Source organism: Eptatretus burgeri, chromosome 6 (genome assembly GCF_056783735.1).
Source record: "Eptatretus burgeri isolate ZD-2024b chromosome 6, Ebu_testis_v1, whole genome shotgun sequence".
In the NCBI taxonomy this organism is placed as follows: Eukaryota; Metazoa; Chordata; class Myxini; order Myxiniformes; family Myxinidae; genus Eptatretus; species Eptatretus burgeri.
In genome coordinates, this window is record NC_140966.1 from 54,058,397 (window position 1) to 54,080,907 (window position 22,511).

General features: G+C 41.7%; 1 protein-coding gene across 1 annotated transcript in view; it reads left to right on the forward strand.

The window, feature by feature from the left end:
- The first annotated feature begins 6,438 nt into the window (after positions 1-6,438).
- VPS36 (vacuolar protein sorting 36 homolog) overlaps positions 6,439-22,511 on the forward strand; it is a 63,674-nt gene continuing 47,601 nt past the window's right edge. Inside the window, exons 1-2 of the mRNA XM_085885104.1 lie at positions 6,439-6,651; positions 17,769-17,837. Coding sequence (XP_085741230.1) covers positions 6,556-6,651; positions 17,769-17,837 — 165 coding nt within the window. The 5' untranslated portion in view covers positions 6,439-6,555. The remainder of the gene's footprint in view (positions 6,652-17,768; positions 17,838-22,511) is intronic.

The following is a 22,511-nucleotide window of genomic DNA, read 5'->3' on the forward strand; positions in this document are numbered from 1 at the left end:
CTGTTCTATTCACCCTCTCATTTTCCCAAGGTCATCTGCCATCTGCTTGGAAATCTGCTAACATCACTGCCCTGCATAAAAAAGGTGCAAAAACAGATCCCTGTAACTACAGACCAATCAGCCTTCTCCCAATCATCAGCAAGGTTATGGAATCCATCATTGCTTCAGACATGAAATCCTTCCTCTTCTCCAATGGCTTGATTTCCAATCATCAATTTGGTTTCAGACCAGGTCACTCTACCCTGGATATGCTGCTACTGCTCTCCCATCAATGGATGGAGGTCCTCAATGCCAGACAGGAAATCCGAGCCGTATCCCTGGACATATCACGTGCTTTTGACACAGTCTGGCACCCTGCCCTACTCACCAAACTCTCTTCCCATGGTATTCAAGGCCATCTCCACTCATGGCTCGCAGACTTCCTCTCCTGTCGCAGTCAACGTGTGGCCCTAAATGGAGTTCTTTCATCCCCTCTTCCTGTGCAGGCTGGAGTTCCTCAAGGTAGCGTTCTGGGCCCTGTTCTTTTTCTGGTTTTCATCAATGATCTCTCGGACTCTCTGGAAAATCCTCTATTTCTCTTTGCCGACGACTCCACCCTCTGCCGTACCATCTGTCATCCCTCAGACCGGCAAGCAGCAGCTTCTTCGCTCACTGCAGATCTGGATAAAATCACAAACTGGTCCAACACGTGGAACATGTCTTTCAATCCACACAAATCTCACACTCTCACTATGTCTCTTCGAAAGGACCGTTTACAAAACCCCCCATCCACTTTCTCAACAATCCTCTGGAAGAAGTCTTTTCTTTCAAGCTTCTGGGTCTCACTATCTGCCATGACCTTTCCTGGGAAAGTCACATTTCCAACCTTGCCTCAAAAGCCAGTCGCCGACTGGGAATCCTCCGTCGTGCAAAGTCCTTCCTCGGCCCTCTTGAGCTCCTGACTACTTACAAAGCTTTTGTCCGTAGCCTGATGGAGTACTGCTCTCCCCTCTGGGCTGGTGCTCCTGCCTCCCACCTTTCTCGACTTCACGCTGTCGAAACCAGGGCTTTTAAGATCATTGGCATCTCCCGCAATGAAGCTGAGTCTTTGGGCCTCTCACTCAATCACCGCAGGTTGGTCGGTGGTCTTTCTGTCTTCTACCGACTCCTCTCCAGCCTTGCCCCCCTGCTCTCTCTGCGATTTGTCCCAACCACATTTCCACAGGGCGCTCAAGGTCCGCCAACAACCCCCTTCTGGTAAAACTACCAAAATCACGAATCACTGCTCATCTTCACTCTTTCATTCCTCTTTTTTCCCGCCTTTGGAATAAACTTCCTCACTCTATTCTTTCCCATTCTTCCCTCCAGGCTTTCAAAACAGCTGTTCACCACCACCTCTTATCTTCCCCCATCCAAATCCTCGATCTTTTCTACCCCCGATAATCCACCCATGCCCACTTCCTTCAATTCTCCTGCTTTCCTTCCTGAAAGTCCCTGTAATGTCCATCTTCTCCTCGCCATGTTCCCCGTCCCATCCCCATCCCTCTCCCTTCCACAGTTCACCTGTGTCTGTTCCCCAATGTTTTGTCCCTTCCACTCCCACCCCTCTTGTCTCATGCCTCCTTGCTGTGAGTTGTGTGTTAGCTCTCATACGAGCCTCGACCAAGGTATACAAAAAAAAAAAAAAAAAAAAAAAAAAACACGCACAAGAAATATGGAAAATATTTAAGATAAAGAACCTTGGAGAATATCATGATTTATATCTAAAAACAGATGTTTTATTGTTAGCTGATGTGTTTGAAGCTTTTAGATCACTCTGTCATAATAAAAATTGTTATGGATTAGATCCTGCCCACTATTTCACAGCTCCTGGTTTAGCTTGGAGTGCAATGTTGAAAATGACAAAACAAGATAGAGATTTAATCAGTGATGTTGATATGCTTTTGATGATTGAGAAGTCCAAGAGAGGTGGAATATCACAAGTATGTTCAAAAAGATATCCTAAAGCAAATAATAAATATCTTCCAAATTATGATAGTGAAAAAGATAGTAATTATTTGATGTATTTTGATGCTAATAATTTGTATGGATGGGCAATGTCTCAATCTCTGCCTTATGGTAAATTAGAGTGGGTGGAAGAAAAGGATTATGAAAAGGCTTTGATGAATATTGTTATTTCTTCTCAAGAGGAATTGAATGACGAAGAAGAAGGTTATTATTTTGATGTTGATTTGAGGGACCCAAGTGATCTTCATAATAAGCATAAAGACCTTCCTTTTGCATGTGAGAAAGAAACCCCAAAGAAAGAATGGTTCAGTGATTATCATAAAAGTTTTAATATTAAAGGCAAATCAACAGAAAAATTATTAACAACATTCTATGATAAGGAGGGATATGTTTTGCATCAGAGAAGCTTAAAACAGTTTTTGAGAGAAGGATTGAGAGTAGCTAAAATTCATAGTTTTAAAATTTAAACAAAGTCCTTGGGTGAAAAAGTATATTCAATTCAATACAGATATGAGAGCAAATACAAAAGTAAAATTTGAAGGGGACTTTTATAAATTAATGAATAATGCTGTATTTGGAAAGACTATGGAAAATGTTAGAAACAGGCAAAACATTAGATTCGCAACATCTTGGAAAGAAGCTTTGAGATTGATAAATAAACCAAGTTTTGAAAGAGAAGAGGTTTTTTCAGAGAACTTTTCTGCAATTCATATGAAAAAGGAAAGTATTGTAATGGATAAACCAATTTATATTGGAACAGCAGTTCTTGATTTATCAAAGATATTGATGTATGATTATTTGTATAATGACTTAAAGAAAGAGTATGGTGAAAATGTTTCATTGTTGTATATGGACACTGATAGTTTTATCCTAGATATAAAAACTGATGATGTTTATGAAGATATGAAGAAAAATATTGGAGTATATGATACAAGTAATTTCAGCAAGAAGAGTGAATTATTTTCCAAAAAGAATGAAAAGGTTATTGGTAAGTTTAAGGATGAGTTGGGTGGAAAAGTAATGAGTGAGTTTATTGGATTGAGAGCAAAGGCATATGCTTATAAGTATGGTGATCAGATTGATAAGAGGTTAAAGGGAATAAAGAAATATATAATAAAGAAATCAATAACTTTTAGAAATTATTATAATTGTTTGATGAATAAGAAAGAAGAATATAGGAAAATGAATACAATAAGAAGTTATAAACATCACATATATAGTGAAGAAGTAAATAAATAGGCATTAGGAGCCTTTGATGATAAGAGATTTATTTTAGATAATGGAATAGATTGTGTTCCATATGGATATTGTATGATAAAATGTATAAAATAGATTGTGTTTTAACGATGGGAAGATGGGTTAGGGTTTTTTTAAGGGCTACCGCCGCATTTTTTCGCAATATATAAATGGTCAAACCAAGTATTAATCAAACTAAAGAGTGGAGAAAATCTCAGTCTTGGTATATAAATGGAAAACATAATGAATGTGAAAAATATCAAATAAGTCTTATTGAAAAAATAACTAAAACAAAGGTAAATAAAACAAATAACCGAATCAATTTAAAAAGTAGTAAGTTAGAGGATGTAAAGAAAAAAATGAATATCCTTGAATGGACTGAAAACTTTGATGGTTATCAATTGAACAATGAAAAAACAATTTACTATAATCTTAAAATGATATGTGGCTCAGGAGGTGGTCAAACAAGAGCATTAAGAGAAGTTTATCATTTTGTAATGGCACAAAAGGGGTATCTTAAAAAATATAAAGATTCAAATGTTTTGTTTTTCAATATTTTAGATGGGGATTATTGTGCAAAGAAAATTAAACTATTGAAGGAATTTGAGAATGAACAAATCTTTATAGGTTCAATGAGTGAGCTAAACAATATGCATCGGTTATTTGAAAAAGAGTGTCCTGAGGCTTAGACGTTTCAGATATTTCTTTAGAATCACCTTTAACAAATCACATTACCACTTTACTACTTGAACAAATCTTTATCTTATTGCATGGGTTATTTGAAAAAAAGTATCCCCAGGTTAAAAGGGGAGACAAATAAATATACCTTGGGATAAAAAGGGGGTTTATTTTTAGGGAAAAAAAATATGAATCGCTGAAAATCCCCCATTCATTTACATGGGGAAAAGTGAGCCAGAATCAGTATATTCACCCTACTTGTGTTTCATTCTTCTCCAGATGGTTTGGAGGGAGACGTCTGGCTTAATGGAAGCACAATAGGAGCAACACGAGGCAGTCTTGGCACACTTGATAGCTCGCAGGGCTTGAGCTCTTCTCCTTTTGAACTCCACAGCATCTTGAATCAACAGGGATTTTCTTACCCTTTTAAGAGCAGCCCTCCGAGCCCAGATAGCCTGCTTGCATTTGTCATTCTGCCATGGGACTTTGATTTTCCAACCAGCTGAACTTTTGCAGATGGGGATTGAATCCTGGGTGATGGTCTTATTAGTGCTGACTAAATTACTGCTGAAATTGTCAATGTCCTCATTGGAAAGCTCAATCGTCATTTCCTCAGAACACCAAGTCAAAAAGCGGTCCCAGTTGGCCTTGGAAAAGTTCCACGAGGGGGATCTGTCTAAAATCTAAATCATCTGCGTCCCTGTCCAATTTAAGGCAGGTGATCACCAGTTAGTGGCCAGTGCCCATGTTATCAGAGTAGACGGACCATTCGCACCTTGCTGCTTCAGATATGGACACAAAGGTGAGGTCAAGAAGTGAAGACTCAAAAGAAGAAGTAGTGACAAAAGTCCCAGTACCATCATTTAAAAGCACCAAGTCAAATTCATCGATGATGGTTTTGATGCATTCACCATTTGTATTTGGAGGTCAGTTTCTATGAAGGGAGCACCAATCTTGATGAACACCGCACATCCACCTCTGTTCCCATTTGCTCTGTCCCTGTGTATAAGGTGTAACCAGGAATCCTAAAATGGCTTTGACATTTTAACCAGGTTTCTTGTATACAGATTATATCTGGTTTGGAAGTGACATTGCTAATGTATTTAGTAAAGTCTGACCCATGCATGGCTAAACTTTTTGCATTCCATTGGATGATTTTCATTACTCAGTGGGGGAGCCCTGTGACTGTTTGGAGTCTGACCCTCTGCTATTATGGCCTGATTGGCTGAACATTTTGTTTGTTTGGCCTTGTTTATTAGGGTCTTGATTTTGGGGACCTTCCGGACAGCCTCAGCATCGGATAATTTCCCTTGAGTTTTCAACTGTTGGATCTCAGCAGCTCGTTGACATTCAGGGCATCCTCCGAAGGCTGTGCTGTGGTCCCCACCACAATTGGCGCAAGACATTTTACCGTTGGTGCAGCTTCCATATTCATGCTCTCCGTTACATTGACTGCAGCGTTGTTTGCCCCAACATGCTGGAGCGGTATGACCAAACTTTTCGCACTTATAAAATCTTGGTGGGACAGGGATATATTCGCATACAGTGAAGGCTTGATACCCCAGGAAAGCTTTTGGGGGAAGGACTGGGTTGCTGAAGGACAAAACCACTGAGGAGGTATCAACTCTGACCCCATCTCTGACCGAAGTAATATGGTGGGCATCAGCAACTCCCACCTCAACTAAATGGCTCTTAATGTCATCGATTTCAATGGAGGGATCAATCCCGTAGATGACTCCTCGGCTCTCCCTCAGAGACATAGGAATCTCCGAATTCTTTTTTAATAAGTGTTGCCATTTTAATTGGGTTATCAGTGTTCAAGGGTTTGGAGTCATCTAAAGCCAAATCTATGACATGGTGCTCTTCTGGGATGGGGCTGTGACCGCTTTGGGTGGGCCCGACTCGTCTGCCCCTCTTCCTCGCTCGGTTACCAAACCAGGAAGAACCCTCGTCATCTTCTCCAGACACGTTCATCTTTGATCACCTCCTTCCGACATCCCCGAAGGATTTCCTTTGGCCAATTGAGCGGAGGATCGACCGTTATACAGGCAAGACAGGATACGCAATACAAGCCGGAGCACCCTCGACCCTCAAACCCGTCCTCACTATCCGGTCTGATGTCACAATCACTGCGCTCATCTTCACTCGCCTGATTTCGCTGCCTATTCCTGATGCACCATATCTTGAATGAGCCTCGACTCTGTACACCAAAAAAAGTAAAAAACAAATAAATAAAATTGTGATATTCCATCACAAAATCTTCTGTTTTTTTTTTCTCTCCTCCGTTCCTGTTTTCTCCCGTCAGCACACATGGATCCCTGTGTGTAGCTTCAACACTTCGGTATATATTGCACATTTTGCCAAGCTTGGCTGTGGATCACACTTATTCCCGCTCTCACCGTATCCGGTTATGTTATTTTAAAACACGGGAATAAGTAAATATAATTACTATTGTACATGTTACGTTTAGTTATGAGAATCGATAAGTGTTTTAATTGATAGTACGATACACAACAGTACAAGATTAAAGACAATTATCGCCACAACCGTACCGGAAGAGTTTGTTGTTGCCATTGTGTATTATTAATGTGAGCTGCTGCTGACCGGCGGTTTCATGCGATGTGCGGTAAAGTGCGTGTTTGAAGTCCAAGTGCCATGGATCGCTTCAGCTGGTCGAACGGTCTCCTGGAAATTGACGAAACGTTGGTGATTCAACAGAGAGGCGTCAGATTGTACGACGGAAATGATAAGGTTGTCGTTTGAATCTATATACATGTAAAAACATTCACCGTGCTTTTTCTCACCCAGCATGGCTTACAAATGATGATGCAATGAATGAAGCTTTACCGGAACAAATCAGACTTTTTTTTTCCACCTTTATTTACACATGGTAACCCACAACTTTCAAGTGAAAAACCAAATTCTACAAATTTCAGAAAATTAATTAAAAATAAAGTCTGAAGACGACGATGGTCCACGAGCGGTATTTGACGATGTAGATTGTTTCAGAAGTCAAGGATGAGACAATGTGATAATGTTTGACCAAGTTATAAAAATGATCAACATGATGTGGTACGAGTGACAGGTTATTAGCTGCAAAATGTCAAAAACCCGGTTTCGTTCAACAACTTTAAAAATTTGACCTTTGCATAACCTTTAAAGGTCACAAAACAATGTTGTGGACATTAAAATAAGGAAACAGGATACGTGCTATAGCTTAATGGAGTTAGTTCGTCGAAGAAGATCGAAAACCCGGTTCGATTCCCACAACTTTGAAAATTTGACCTTTGTGACCTTCAAAGGTCAAAGGACAAGGATTATGACCTTTGGTGCAAAACTTCCTCTGGAACATTCCAGGAACAATATAACGTCATATAGGCTATATGGCATTTCGCACTCCTCGGATTATCCATACTTTGATGAAATCAGCGTAAAAACAAACTTGTAGGGGGCGCTACGGGCAAGGTGTTCGAGATAGAGCAAAATGGTTTCAAGACTTTAGGTGGGGAATGACCTCAAGATTATGCATAAAGAATATTGTTATCCTCGCTCTCAAAGTTTGGGCGGTCGTATGATTTTTTTAATGTCAAAATTCGAAATTTTCTAAGTTCGTGACCTTGTGACCTTGACCTTGGGACGAAAATGAAAAATTGAGCTCCGTGGGGCTATGAAGGTGCCATTGGGCTAACTAAATACTGAAACCCTGCCAGATTCGACAAACCCCTTGGAGAAGATGGATTTTTCTGTCAAAATCGCAATTTTCTAAGTTCGTGACCTTGACCTTGGGACGAAAATGAAAAATTGAGCTCCGTGGGGCTATGCAGGTGCCATTTGGCTAACCAAATACCGAAACCCCTGCCAGATTCGATAAACCCTCTAGGAGAAGATGCAAATTGAAATCGGCCACCCCCTAAAAACACAATTCGCAATTTTCTAAGTTCGTGACCTTGTGGCCTTGACCTTGGGATGAAAATGAAAAATCAAGCTCTGTGGGGCTATGCAAGTGCCATTGGGCTAACGAAATACCCAAACCCCTGCCAGATTCGACAAACCCCTCGGAGAATAATTTTTTTTATGTCAAAATCGCAATTTTCTAAGTTCGTGACCTTGTGACCTTGACCTTGGGACGAAAATTAAAAATTGAGCTCTGTGGGGCTATGCAGGTGCCATTGGGCTAACCAAATACCGAAACCCCTGTCAGATTTGACAAAACCCCTAGGCGAAGATGCAAATTGAAATCGACTACCCCCTAAAAACGCATGCTTTTTGGGCGTGGCTCCACCCATAATGGGTGCACTCCGCCCATTTTCAGGAAAACACAACTAGATCATGATGTAAACCTCCCACCAAAATTTCATCAGGATCGGATCAAAACCCACAGAGCTATGCTCGGGACAGACAGACAGACAGACAGACAGACAGACAGACAGACAGACAGACAGACAGACAGACAGACAGACAGACAGACAGACAGACAGACAGACAGACAGACAGACAGACAGACAACAACGAATATAGTGGTCACATATTTTTCATGAAAATATTTTTTTCGTGAACCAATATGTAACTCCAATATCTTGGTTGGATAATAGTGTCCACACCCACTGAATTAATACTTGGTGGAATCACCTTTGACAGCAATTACACCTGCGAGTCTGTTGGGTTTGGTCTCTACCAACTTTGCACACCTTGATTGAGTAATATTTTCCCATTCTTCTGTATGAAACTGTTCAAGCTCAGTGAAGTTGTGTGGGCAGTGTTGATGGACACTGAACAGCAATCTTCAAGTTATGCCACAGATTTTTGATTGAATTTAGGTTGGAGCTCTGACTGGGTCGCTCAAGGCCATTTATCTTTTTATTCCTTAGCCACTTCAGTGTAGCTTTGGCCGTGTACTTTGGGTCATTGTCCTGCTGAAAGGTGACCTTCCATCCCAATTTCAGCTTTATTGCAGAAGACAGCAGGTCTTCTCTTGGATTTTTCTGTATTTTGCTCCATCCATTTTCTCTTCTATCCTGACAGTGCCCCAGTCCCTGCTGATGAGAGACATCCCCAGAACATGATGCAACCACCACCATAACCACCATCATAGTCGGGATGGTGTTCTTTGGGTGATGTGCTGTGTTGGGTTTGCACCAAACGTAACGTTTTCCGTTTTAGCCAAAATGTTCCATGTTGGTTTCATCACATCACAAAACTTTTTGCCACATTGCTTCAGAATCTCCAAAGTAATTTTTTTGCACACCTCAAATAAACGCAGATAACCATTGATCAGGGACTATAACTTGAAGAACAGTATATAAGCTTCTTGCAGGGGATGAATTTTATTTCTCAACAAGAAATAATGAATATTTACCTTTCCCCAAAAAAACGAATGAAAGAGAAACTGAACTTCATGAAACAAATGACTCTTCAGGAAATGTTTAAGAGGGCAACAAAGCATTGTAAACAAACTCGAAGTGGTAGTTTAACCTCTTCACAAAGCCTCAGTGTCCTCCCCTACCCCTTAATCCTCCCCACATCCCTTATTTGTCCAACTCTCCCTCTATTTTGTCCTTCAATCCTGTTGTTCTGTTCTCCTCCCCCCCCCCCACCCTTTCCCCTCCTCTCTACTGTTCCTTTTGGTCTGTTGCATCCTGATCCATTCAGTGTTATCACTCTTCCATGAGTCTTGACTTCACACACAATTTAAAAAAAATAAACGAATAAATATAGAATGTATCATATTGTAAAATACGAAAAATTCTGCAATCCGAATACTGTTTGGTCCCAAGGAATTCGGATTTGGGAGTTTTCACTGCACCATGAAAAATTTGGGGTCGCTAACTGCAGAAAGAAATCCTTCCTACAATAGCAACAAGCCTTCCTCTATGGTGTATGCTATTTGGGGAGGCTTAATAGTGCGTAGGAAGGGAAAGAGGAGGATTGGAAAAAGTGAGAGTGAAGGAATAATGGAGAAAGGAATTTGGTAGTGTATAAGAGTAAAGGGAGAGAAGGCAAAAGATGGGGCATTCACTTGTCCGCATATGGGAGAGAAGGAGATGGATCAAATATTTTGCCATGTTGTTTGCGTATTAAATAGAGAGCCCCTAGCAAGGGTCATGCAGTATCTTAGAGGGCAGAAAACTGCATAAACATAATCTTAAGAGGTGGGCAGGGTAGCAGGAATGGAGAGATCTATATAAGACTTCACACTATGTCCTTACCCAAAACAGTTAGAAAGGACACAACAGACATATATTTGCATACGTTGACAGCAACACCTGCTTTGAGCAGGGTTGTTTGCATTGAAGCTTTATCAGAAAGATTAAAATATACTGTTAACGTAATAAAACTTGTGAGAAGAAACCTGTCTGGTATTGCCCAAGTTGAGTATGTTGTTCATGATGCTTGGCAGGTTCAAATCACTCTTAAGTCGTTTATTATTTATCTTAGTTATGTCCTTTAATTTCAAGTAAAAAGTACTGATCTCAGTTTTTTTTTCTCGTATTTTCCAAAAAAAAACAACTTCCAAAGCTTTAAAGGCTCTTAGAATTGAATGACACCATGAATGCCAGGGTGCTAAAATTATAAAAGCATATATATATATATATATATATATATATATATATTTCTTACGTTTGTGGGGGTAGATGAAGGAATTCCATACTGAAGATAGGATTGTATAGTATAGCATGGTCCGTGGATGAGTAGGAGACATCTCGATGTAATTTAAGTAGGGAAAACTGTGAGCTTAAGTTTGTTACATGTCACCACATGGGGGGTGGTGTTGTGTTTACTTGCTTCTATGGCTAATTTCTCCCAGTATGTGATTGCTCCTTGTGACCTTCTCCTATGTTTTTACATTGACAAGGCCAGCCATAAAGAACCACATTTTCACAACAACAACAATAACTGGCAGGCTAAGTCCCACCTCCCAGGAAATGTAACAGGCAGATTAAATCCCGCCTCCCAGGAAACATACCAGACAGGCCACGCCCCAGGAGGTTGATGATTGGTCGAGGTGATGTCACAGAGGAGAAGGTTCTAGAGAGAAGGAGGACAGTTGGAAGAGAATCGTTGGCTCCTCTCAGCACGATGGGAAAGCTGCCCAATTCTCGTTATCTCAGAAGCCTCAGCAGTGGCCTTGTTGTATGATCAAGGAGAAAGGTGGCACCATTTGGTGTGTGTAAAGGACCAGAAACTGATGAGTGGTTTGTGTGCTCCTGGTGTTGAAGACCTGCACGAATTACATGATGTACGTGGCTGCAGAGAGCGACTTGGCACCATTTTGGTACGTTTACCCATGCGGTGGCTACGTGGTTTGACAAACACCAGGCTCCAAAAGGACATCTCTGGACACAAAGCTGAGTGCTGAGATAAAGGGGTGGGGGGAGGGGGGTTTCTTTTATTTTTATCTTTCCCCTTGGATGTTTTTCTGACTGAGTGGAGACGTCTCAAATTAGAATTTAGTTTACCTCACTTTTCATGACCTCCCACTTTGAATTATTTTCATTATCACCCTTTTGATTTGTGTTTATTAAATCATTATCGTCAAATTTATTTGTATTTGTTTATTCGTTGTGGGTTCGAGGATAAACCCGTGTGCTTCCGCTCTGGTAAAGTGCCTTCCCTGCTTCCATCCCATGCACGTCGTAACCGCCAAAAATTTCAGCTGTTTGCCTCCATGTTAAAACAGTTTGGCTATCCATCCAGGTTGGTGTTAATCGGCCTGAACACGACATTTGTTGATCAGGAGTGGGATTTTTCGAACCCTCCACACGGGACCATGACAATTCGTGTCTGAGCGACTTGAGCTTAGAAAATTGGGAATCTTAATTTTTAAACGATCACCTATCATCGAGTGGGAGGGGGTTGTAGTGACTGAGGTACAAATTTTATTGTAAATTAGTTTTGGGAGAGCGCAGGGGACCACGCTGAAAAAAAAAAAAATTTTTTTTTGAATTTCCTTGTCGTGTGTGGGGAAAAAGCTGCTGCACAAAATGGCGGATGTTTTATTCATTTATTTATATTTTCATTTATGGACGCTTTCCGATGGTTCTGTCATCTTCCCCAGTGTATCGGCTTTGATGTCCATTGGCATGCAAAATTTGAGCTTTCAATGTTACCCGGAAGGTACTGAACTTTAATATCAGTCGGTCAGTGAAGCAGTGGTTAAAATGAGCTTTATGCAAAATTATATAAATAAATAAAAAAAATAATAATTATGTATATGTATATACACACTTACAGGGTATGCTTACACATTGTAAGCAATAATGAACCTTGCTCGGGTCGCTCACCTGCATTTGTTTTTTTTTCATTTATTTATATTTTCATTTGCGGACACTTTCCGATGGTTCTGTGATTTTTTTTCTCAGTGTCTCGGCTTCGATGTCAATCGGCACGCAAAATTTCAGTTTTCTATATCACCCAGAAGGTACCAAACTTTAATATCAGTCAGTTAGTGAATCAGTGGTGAGAATGAGCTTTATTTATTACTAGCGGGGTGTACTTATACATTGTGTAAGCATACGAACTTACACAATGTGTAATATCAGTCAGTGAATGAGTCAGTCAGTGGTTCGAAAAAGATTTATATATTAGATATCTATATCCATTGTGAGGGACCTCGCCTCGGATAATTCCGAAAGGCCGACGCATCTATAAGAAGACCACGGATGCCGTATACAACACTCACCTGTGGCTGGATCGTCGCGCCTGTTGTCGCTTTACCGGATCTGTGAGATGATTGAAGCAGATGGGGAACCATGCCGGTGGCTGCGCAAGGGATGTCAATTGGCCGAGTTAAGCAATGTTACGCACCGCACCCTAGCAACTATCAAATACCAATCAACCTTTTTGGATAATTACCCCAATGAGAGCTATATCCGACCAAACCCGAACAGGATAAGTCGAGACAGTTATTTATACCTCCTCGGTTTAATCGCAGCGAGCAAAGCGAAAAATGGAGGGAAAATGCAAGCAATTATATTCATACAAAAAATTGCAGCAAAGCGAGCAAAGGCAACATCAACAGTTATATCAAAATGTTACAGGAACCTATACATTCCCCAAATTATCCCCTACACGACATACCCACCTCGGATCTTAATCATTGACAACACCCAACAGTAGTTGGCGCCGCAGGCATATATCAGAAAAGAAAGATTGGGAGAAGGTAGAGAGAGTGGGTGAGAAAGATAAAGCTCGGATCGTGTACCATGCACCTTCGCAGGTGAGCAGAGCTGGTGCTGCTAATGGTCTTAAACACAGACCCCTCGTGTTCCTCTCGTGACTCCTCGTGCTCTCCTCTTTGTAGCCTCCGCACTGCCTTCTCCGTGCGTCTGGTGGAGCCATCCGTGGTGTGAACTCGATAGAGTTATCGGTGGGAACAGCACAGGAGGTAGACAAGGTGAAGCGGGGATCGTTGGTCTGGTCAGGTGGTGCAATTTATGGAGTAGCGCTTGACGTGATGGTGCGAAAGAATGAGAGGGATTGAAAATGTAAAGAGGAATAAGAAGAAAGAAAGAAAGAAAGTGTGAAGAAAGAAATTAGATGAGATGTAATGCAGAAGGAGAATGAAAAGGAAAGAGGAATAAAGAATGGAGAAGAAAGAGAAGCAAGGATGAAAGTCGATCGGATGAATAAGTGAAGCAACCCAAGCGTGAGCGAGTGAATGAACAAATGGGTGAATAAGCCAGCAAGCACTCTGAGCAAGTGGAGGGAGAGCCCCAATATCGGCTCAGTTCCCACTTGCATCTAGTGCTTTTCTCACCCAGCTCACATCCACCTCTTTTGGTCCATGGGAGGAGCTCGCCAACCGAAGGGATCCTCTCTCCCCTCCTGATTGAAGCCCTGCTGCTCCGACCCCTCGTGACACCTCACCATTGGCCCTGGTGGTTTCACGAGCTTATGTTACTCAGATGATTGATGACCATCTGTGCAATTGGTCACGGTCTAGTACTGTCAGAGTTCCTGGCATCATGTGGATCATTGGTTCGCTGGCCAAATATAAGATCGACCCGTGATCGAATCGTCACATCACTCATCATCTGTCGCAAGACTTCCAACCGCACAGTAATGCGACATTGGACACAGGATCTAAGGTGAAGTCTCTGTGGTAGGGGACTGACCTGATCACTCACAGACTCACAAAATTTGAACGTGGGCAACTGGGTTGGACCTTGTGGACCATTACATTGGTATCATTTGAGTGGGACTTGGACCTCGGGCATGGAAAACCATGCCTCAAAGAAAAATTGCGGAGTACGTGTTCTTTCGCAAAATTTTTTTTAATGAGGAGCCAGCCACGATGTCAGGTCAAGACGAGCATGATCAGGGGAATGGGGGACGCAGTAGAGTCACCCTTACTGCCTGGTAGCTCTGTGGACCAGGCTTCCAGAAGTGGGAAGCAGCAGCATCAACATGGTTACGGTAACGTAGAACAGACAAAATAGATAATGGGCATGTTTCAACAATTCAGTCAGGTTGATGCAGGTTATGGGTGCGCCATATGGTACAAGCAGCATTGGACATGCCGACATGCGGGACACAGGAAAATGGCAACCAGTGATGCCAAGGTTTCAGAGGAATTAAGCCAACAGACTTGGTTGGAGTGCAGCTTAGCTGAAAGCAGTGCTACCCCAGAGTTAGGATGAGTGAGTAAGCTGTAGATATGGGTAGGTCTATTATTACAACCCAGCAGTAAGAATAGCCAGTGGGAGTGACCGATGGCTGGGGTGGATGAAATTGAGAGAGAAAATGTAAGGGAGACAGGGGATAATAAAATATGTAGTGCCTGAGAGTGTATGGAAATTAAAGTGGAAATTGGAGCAATAAAGGTGAGAACAGAGAGCTCAGGAAGAGAGGAGGTTAATGGATGCACGGGGGAGAAGACGTGCAGGGGGTGTGTGACTTCAGAGTTAACGGTGAGTGAATCTGTGCCATGGGAGTCAGCAGAGAAATGTGATGGTGAAGTGGAGCCAGCAGTCATAGCAGCCAACAGCAGGTACTTGGACGACACACATGATGATGATGCAAATGGGGAGATTGGGGGCCAGGTAAAAGAGGGTGTCAGGAGCTCTTCACAGGAAGGTGTGTGTGTGTGTGTGTGTGTGTGTGTGTGTGTGTGTGTGTGTGTGTGTGTGTGTGTGTGTGTGTGTGTGTGTGTGTGTGTGTGTGTGTGTGTGTGTGTGTGTGTGTGTGTGTGTGTGTGTGTGTGTGTGTTCTGTGAGCAAGCTGTCTGAATCCACACCCAAGGCTGCAGTGCGGGCCGATGTGGTCGAGGTTATGTGACTGGTGACCGTGCAGTCCAGCACGAGTGTGTGGCATGGCGAGTGTGCAAGCGTGGATCCTGTATGTGTGTGAGCGGCGTGGTGAATGTAGCACCCTTGTGTGAGCACCTTAGAATGCACCTTGAGGAGGAAGGAGGAAGGAGGAGTGGTAACTGGGAAGCTGCCAGAGACTGACGGTTTAGTGATAGATTTAGAATGGCTTCTCCAAGGTGGAGTGAGTCCGAGTCCGACTGGGGGTGAACAAGGGGTGCCGCATGTGGGAGCATGCATATGTGCAGGTACTTGCAGGTTATCCAGCTTTGTGGTGAAATGCTCCTGCTGGGTTTCATGGGGAACCCAATGGTTAAAAATGAAGCGTTCCTGTTTCAGCACTTTTTATCACCCCCAAAAACATTATTCAAAAAAAAGAAATTGCTCGCTCTCATACACAGATTTATCCCATCTTGTCTTCAGTTGTCATACCCTTCCTTCCGCCCATGGTACACTGAAGCTTGTGGTGAGGCAGTTGTCCCGAAACAAACTGCCTTTGCCTCATGGAAGGGAATTCCAACTGAAGGCAATCTCAGTTCCTTCTACAAAGCTAGGAACAAGTCTGTGTCTTACCTCAGGAGAGTCAGAAAACAAGATCTTTCTCATCTCAAATCTGAACTCTCAAACTTGTCTCCCTCCTCCAAATCCTGGTGGCATCTGGTTAAATTTGTTTCTGATGTGTGTTCCCCAACCATCCCCTTCCTCACCTCAAATCGCTGCACAGCTGACACTGCACCTGAAAAGGCTGAATGCCTAAACTCTGTGTTTACTTCTCAATCTTGTGTCCCAAACCCATCGCTTTCTGTAGCCACCTTACCGAGTCGCACCCAACTGTCCCTGGACTCTGTGTCCTTTTCTCCTGATAAGGAGGAGAGCTTTCTGTCAAACATAAACTGATTCTGCATCTGGTCCAGACGACATCAACCCACGTGTCCTAAAAACCTGCTCTGCTGCTCTTGCTCACCTTCTCTCTGTTCTATTCACCCTCTCATTTGCTCAAGGTCATCTGCTTTCTACATGGAAGTCAGCAAACATTACCGCTCCGCACAAAAAAGTGCAAAAACAGATCCCTGCAACTACAGACCAATCAGCCTTCTCCCAATCATCAGCAAGGTTATGGATCCATCATCACTTCTGACATTAAATCCTTCCTCTTCTCCAATGGCTTGATTTCTGATCATCAATTTGGATTCAGACCAGGTCACTCGACCCTGGACATGCTGCTTCTGCTTTCCCAACAATGGATGGAAGTCCTCAATGCCAGACATGAAATCAGAGCCATATCCCTAGACATATTGTGTGCTGTTGACATGCTCTGGCACCCTGCCCTGCTCACCAAACTCTCTTGCTATAGTATCTAAGGCCATCTCCACTCATGGCTCACAAACTTTTTCTCCTGTTGCAGTCAACATGTGGCCCTAAATGGAGTTCTCTCATCCCCGCTTCCTGTTCAGGCTGGAGTTCCTCAGGGAGCCTTCTGGGCCCTGTTCTTTTTCTGGTTTTCATCAATGATCTCTTCGACTCTCTGGAAAATCCTCTTTATCTCTTTGCTGATGCTTCCACCCTCTGCCATACCCTCCGTCATCCCTCAGATCAACAAGCAGCAGCTTCTTCGCTGTCTGCAGATCTGGATAAAATCTCATGCTGGTCCAACACTTGGAACATGTCTTTCAATCCCAAGAAAAATCACACTCTCATTATGTCTCTCTGAAAAGACCGTCAGGAACCCCCCCCCATCTACTTTCTCAACAATCCTCTGGAAGAAGTCCTTTCATTCAAGCTGTTGGATCTTTCTATCTACCATGATCTTTCCCGGGAAAGCCACATTTCCAAGCTGGCCTCAAAGCCAGTTGCCGACTGGGCATCCTCCGTCGCGCAGTCCTTCCTCGGCTCATCTGAGCTCCTGATCACATACAAAGCTTTCATCCACAGCTTATTGGAGTACTGCTCTCCCCACTGGGCTGGTGCTCCTAATACTCCATATGGAGGGATGGCACGTGGAAAAAAAATGGCTGCCCATTCAGATCAGTGCAAAATGATATGCTTAAAAACTACTGTCGAGTGAATGCATTTATCTCTGCTGTGATAAAAGCATGCACATTCCACAAGGAACTTGGGGACTTTTGGGATGCTGTTTCTCATGATAATGTGGAGTGTTCCTGAAAATTTCAGCTTCGTACTATTTTTTTTTTCCGGGTTGGGCCTATTTTTGACCTAATTTGCTCTTGGGCATGTAAAACCCACACACTGCTTTGATTTGTCCATTGCCTAGCATGTCCTTGCAATTCATTTAAATGTACTCTGATGTTTATTCATGCCTTTGTCTTGCATGTGAAAATTTTGAAGTCCCACGAAAAGTCTGCTGTATTGTAAAAACATTATTTTAAAGGTGAAGTGGAGGAAAGCACTTCAATTTACAATACAGTGCTTTGATGTTTTCACAAATGCAATGAGTTTGCTTTATTTTCTGGGAATGTGGAATTAGTCTTTGATGTGTAAATACTGTATATTGCTTGATGTATAGTGCTCAGATCTGATCTAATTTGCTTCTCTTTGTTACAGTCTGGATTTGATTCTGGCAACCTTATCCTTACCACCCATCGTCTGATTTGGAGAGATCACAAAAACATGGTAAAGTGATTCAGTGCATTTAACGTTCATGTATTTAATTACCTCAGCCACCAGGGTTGAAGGAGGTTATGTTTTCACTCCTGTCTGTCTGTGTGCTTGTTACTTGCGAAAATCGAAGATTTTTCAAGTATATTGGTTGACCGCGTGTGTTATTCTGTCTGTTTGTCTGTTTGTATGTCAATCGCCTACCGGTCACAATTTTAAACCGATCTTCACAAAACTTCACAAAATGGTAGTGTTGTTCATACGCAAGGAGCCTATTGATTTTGAGGTCAAAAGGTAAACATAGGCCAAGGGTCAACAGCTTTGTCAGATTTCTAAAATCATCAATTTTCATCCGATTGACTTGAAATTTGAAGATAATTTATATTTCTGGTCACCGAGTTCAACCAACCAATTATTTTTGAGGTCAACACAGGCCAAACGTCAACTATTTAGGTGACATTTCCAAAATCATCAATTTTCAACCTATTGACTTGGAAGTTGAAGAGTTGTTGCATATGTGGTCATTGAATTCAACCACCAATTATTTTTAAGGTCAAATTTGTTTTCTGGATTTTGCAAGTATCATGCCATGCACGGCATCTTTCTTGTTTGTCGATTTGTTTGTCAATCACCTACAGGTCAGATTTTAAAACAAATCTTCACGAAACTTAACAAAAGGGTTGAGTTGGTCATAAGCAAGAAGTCTATTGATTTTGAGGTCAAAAGGTCAACAGCTTTGTCAAATTTTTCTAAAATCAACAATTTTCATCTGATTGACTTGAAATTTGAAGAGTTTGCATATTTGGTCATTGAATTCAACCACAAATTATTTTTGAGGTCAACATATACCAAAAGTTCAACATAGGGCAAGGGTCAACAACTTCGCACAATTTCATTCCAGTTTGGGCCTATTTTTGACCTAATGCTCTTTGACTATACTGTAAAACCCACACACTGCATTGATTTGTCCATTGTAGATTTGTCCATAACTTTTTTCAGATAGCATGATATCTCAAAAAGTTATTGATGGATATGGATGAAACTTGGTGGACAGGTTAGGTGTGTGACAAGGACGAATTAATTCTATTTTTGTGACTATCTGAATCCCGATCCGGATTCCAGAATTTTAAAATTTTTATTGAAGTGATTCTTCACCAAATTGAGAAATGGTGCCAAGAAAGCGATATATATATATATATATATATATATATATATATATATATATATATATATATATATATATATATATATATATATATATATATATATATATATATACATCATGATATCTCAAGATGTTGTTGATGACATCTTGAGATGACAAAACTTGGTGGATGAGTTGGTGAGATGGAAAAAACAAGCTGTTAGATTTTGGTTCACGTCAGCAGATCTGACCTATCAGTGGGATATAAAACATAAACTGTTCAGTCTGGTGGAGGTATGCGCTCTACCGAATGCCGTTTTCAAGAATACTGTAGTTGGGTTACCCAAGGATGTGATCAAGAGTAGTTGGGTTTAGTACATGATAATTAGCAAGTCCTCCAGCTTATATTATACAGATGATTGTTCTTTGTATTACAGACTTTTTTTTCCTTTATAAAGTGACTGCAGATACTTTTACCACAAATTTCTGAAAAGTTTGAGCAGGAAATGAAAAATATCTCGCACTACCTCTTATTTGTTGTGAAATGAAGTTGTAATCGAGCTAATACTTTGACCAAATTTCTTAACTACATACACTCCACATCCTATACAACGTAATAGATCATGTGTAGAAAATGGTGCTTTTCAACTTCGTAGCAACTTCACTCTCGTAGGTTTTCCTGGAGCACCTGTTCAATGTTCCCCTTTTATCCCCACTGCCTTGATACGTCATCATCGGCAATCCCTTAGGGTTGACGATGATCTCTTCCACGGCTTATGCTTTGGAGTTATTGATGAATCCGTTGATGGCTGTGAAGGCGGATCGTTGAGCCGCAGACTTTGACAGATGCCGCAGCAGACGGTTAAGGGAAGGGACGGACCGTGGTTTTCTTGGTCTCATTCCCTCTCCTTTTGTTTCTGCCATTTTTTCAGCTCCCACGGCAAGGTAGTTTTCCTCGAAGTGGTGTATGCCTTCTCTCACAAGATATAGCCATGTGGACCTATGTTGGTTTTGCTCCTGTTCATGATGTCAATGTCACACTTCTTAAAGCTTGCTTACAGAGTATTTTTGAATCATTTCCTCTGGCCCCCACATGGTCTTTGTCCTTGGCTTAGTTGGGAATATAGGATTTGTCTCGGATGACATTCATTTGCAGCAGCTGATGTTGAATGATCAATGCTTCAACACGGTTGGTGTGTGCATCAGCGAGGATATTGGCATTTTTTTTGGTGATCCTCCCATTTCACTCCAAGGATTTTCTGAAGGTAGCAGTGGTGATGTTCTTGGCTTTTCAGGTGGTTCCAATCGGTCACCTAGGCTTCACAGCTACACAATAAAATAGGAATTGCAATGGCCTTGTTTATGCGGCGTTTTGATTGGATCTTGATGTCACTGTTGTTGAACCCACATATTTCAGTCTTGCAAAAGTGGAACTAACACATCATTCAGATCCTATGCTGGATATCATAGTCGATGTTGGCTTCCTGTGAAAGATGGCTGCCAATGTATGCAAAGTGTTCAACATTTTCTAGTTTGTGCCTGTTAAGGCCCAGTCACACCTTGACGTTTTAGCCAGGAATGGCAACGTATAAAAATGTATGTAAAACGTTGGTGTACGCTGAAGTTTTGAGTTTTTTTTAAACTTTTGGTCGTATTCATAACCTGTTGGTCGTATGCATAACGTATTAGTAACGGGTACAGAACGTTTCGTTGTGTTAAAGATAACTTATACCAACGAATGCTTAGCCTGTTATTGGCGTTCACAAACTATGCCCAACGATAGTTTAACTTGGTCATAGTGCGCTGCACGTATCACCGATGAACTCGTGGCGTTCTCTGTTAAAAACCTGCCACTCGCCGATTTAAATCATAACCGCCTGAAAATTGGAAGTGTCAACACCGCAGTCACACCTTGACGATTTAGCCAGCGTATGCCGACCTATGAGAAATGTGTCTAAAACGCTGGGACACGTTGAATACGGTATGGGTAAGTTGTGTATACGTTAGCAGCATGATGAAAAACAATGAAGTACGCTGGCATATTACATGGTGCATCTAGTACGTCGTGAAATTTCAAGCATGCTGAAAAATTTACGATGTACTCGACGTATGGCTCACAAGTTCCGCATACGCTGGCGTAAGTTCTCGGCACGCTCCGCAATCGTTTACACACGTCGGCCATACGTTATTTGTAAGTTACTCATAAGTCGAAACACGTCGAGGTAATGTTTAGCATACCTGAAACTTCATTTTTAACCTACGAGTAACGTGCTTTGAACATATTAGTAGCGTGCTTTGAACCTATGATTAGCGTGCTTTGAACCTATGTGTGACGTATCTCAAACGCACATTGGCGTATGCATACGAATTTGATTGACGTCTTCCGGACGACCATAGAACTTACTGAACGTGTTTCTAACTTACAGCTACCGTATAATGGCATATTGACAGCGTTTAGGGGAATTGGTATATACAAATAGGCTTCACAAGAGGAACCTGTCAGTGTTCCTGATTCCATGTTGAGTAGATGTCAATGTCACTGGCAGTGGTAGTAGTAGTAGTAGTAGTTCGAGAGAATTTAGTGATGTCGATGTTGGTAGTAGTAGTAATTCGAGAGAATTTAGTGATGTCGATGGTAGTAGTAGTAGTAGCAGTAGTAGTAGTTCGAGAGAATTTAATGATGTCGATGTCATTAGTAGTAGTAGTAGTTCGAAAGAATTTAGTGATGTCGATGTTTGTAGTAGTAGTAGTACTCGTAGTACTTTCAAGTAACGCGTTGCAAAGTGTGAACAACATTCGTGTAGCGTGCTTACAAAATGTTACGCATAGGTTAGAAATAAGTTTCGGGTACGCTAAACATTACCTCCACGTGTTTCGACTTATGAGTAACTTACAAGTAACGTGTTTCAACGTGTGTCAACGATCGCATAACGTGCCTACAACTTATGGCCAGCGTAGCGGAACGTGTGAGTCATACGCCGGCATACGTCGTAAAATTTCAAGCATGAAAAAATTTGAGGAAAACCCAAAAGTTCAACGTTTAAAGCCAGCGTACTACCACTTATGGCAGTGTTTTTCAGCATGGTCTAAACATATACAAAACGTACCCATAACGTATTCGACGTGTACCAGCGTTTTACACAAATTTTTGCAAAAATCGGCATAAGCTGGCTAAAACGTCAAGGTGTGACTGGGCCTTTAATGGTGGTGTTTGGTGGGGTAGTTGGTTGGCCTGAAGTTGGCTGGTGAAGCACCTTCATTTTTTTCAATATTGAGGGACAGACCCAGGCACTGGTATGCGTGAAAGAAGCAACTAACGGTCATTTGTTGCTGTTCTTTAGGTGTGTATAACAATGGTACAGTCGTCGGCAAACTGAAGTTCCATAAATCGAGGTCGATGTAACTTTTTTGGCACAGACACAGAGGAGGTTGAAGAGGTTCCCATCCATCTGATGCTTGATGCAGATGACATTGGGCAGTCGGTCACAGATGAGCATCTTAATAACTGCAAGAAAGATGGAAAGGAGAATTGGAGTAATTGCACA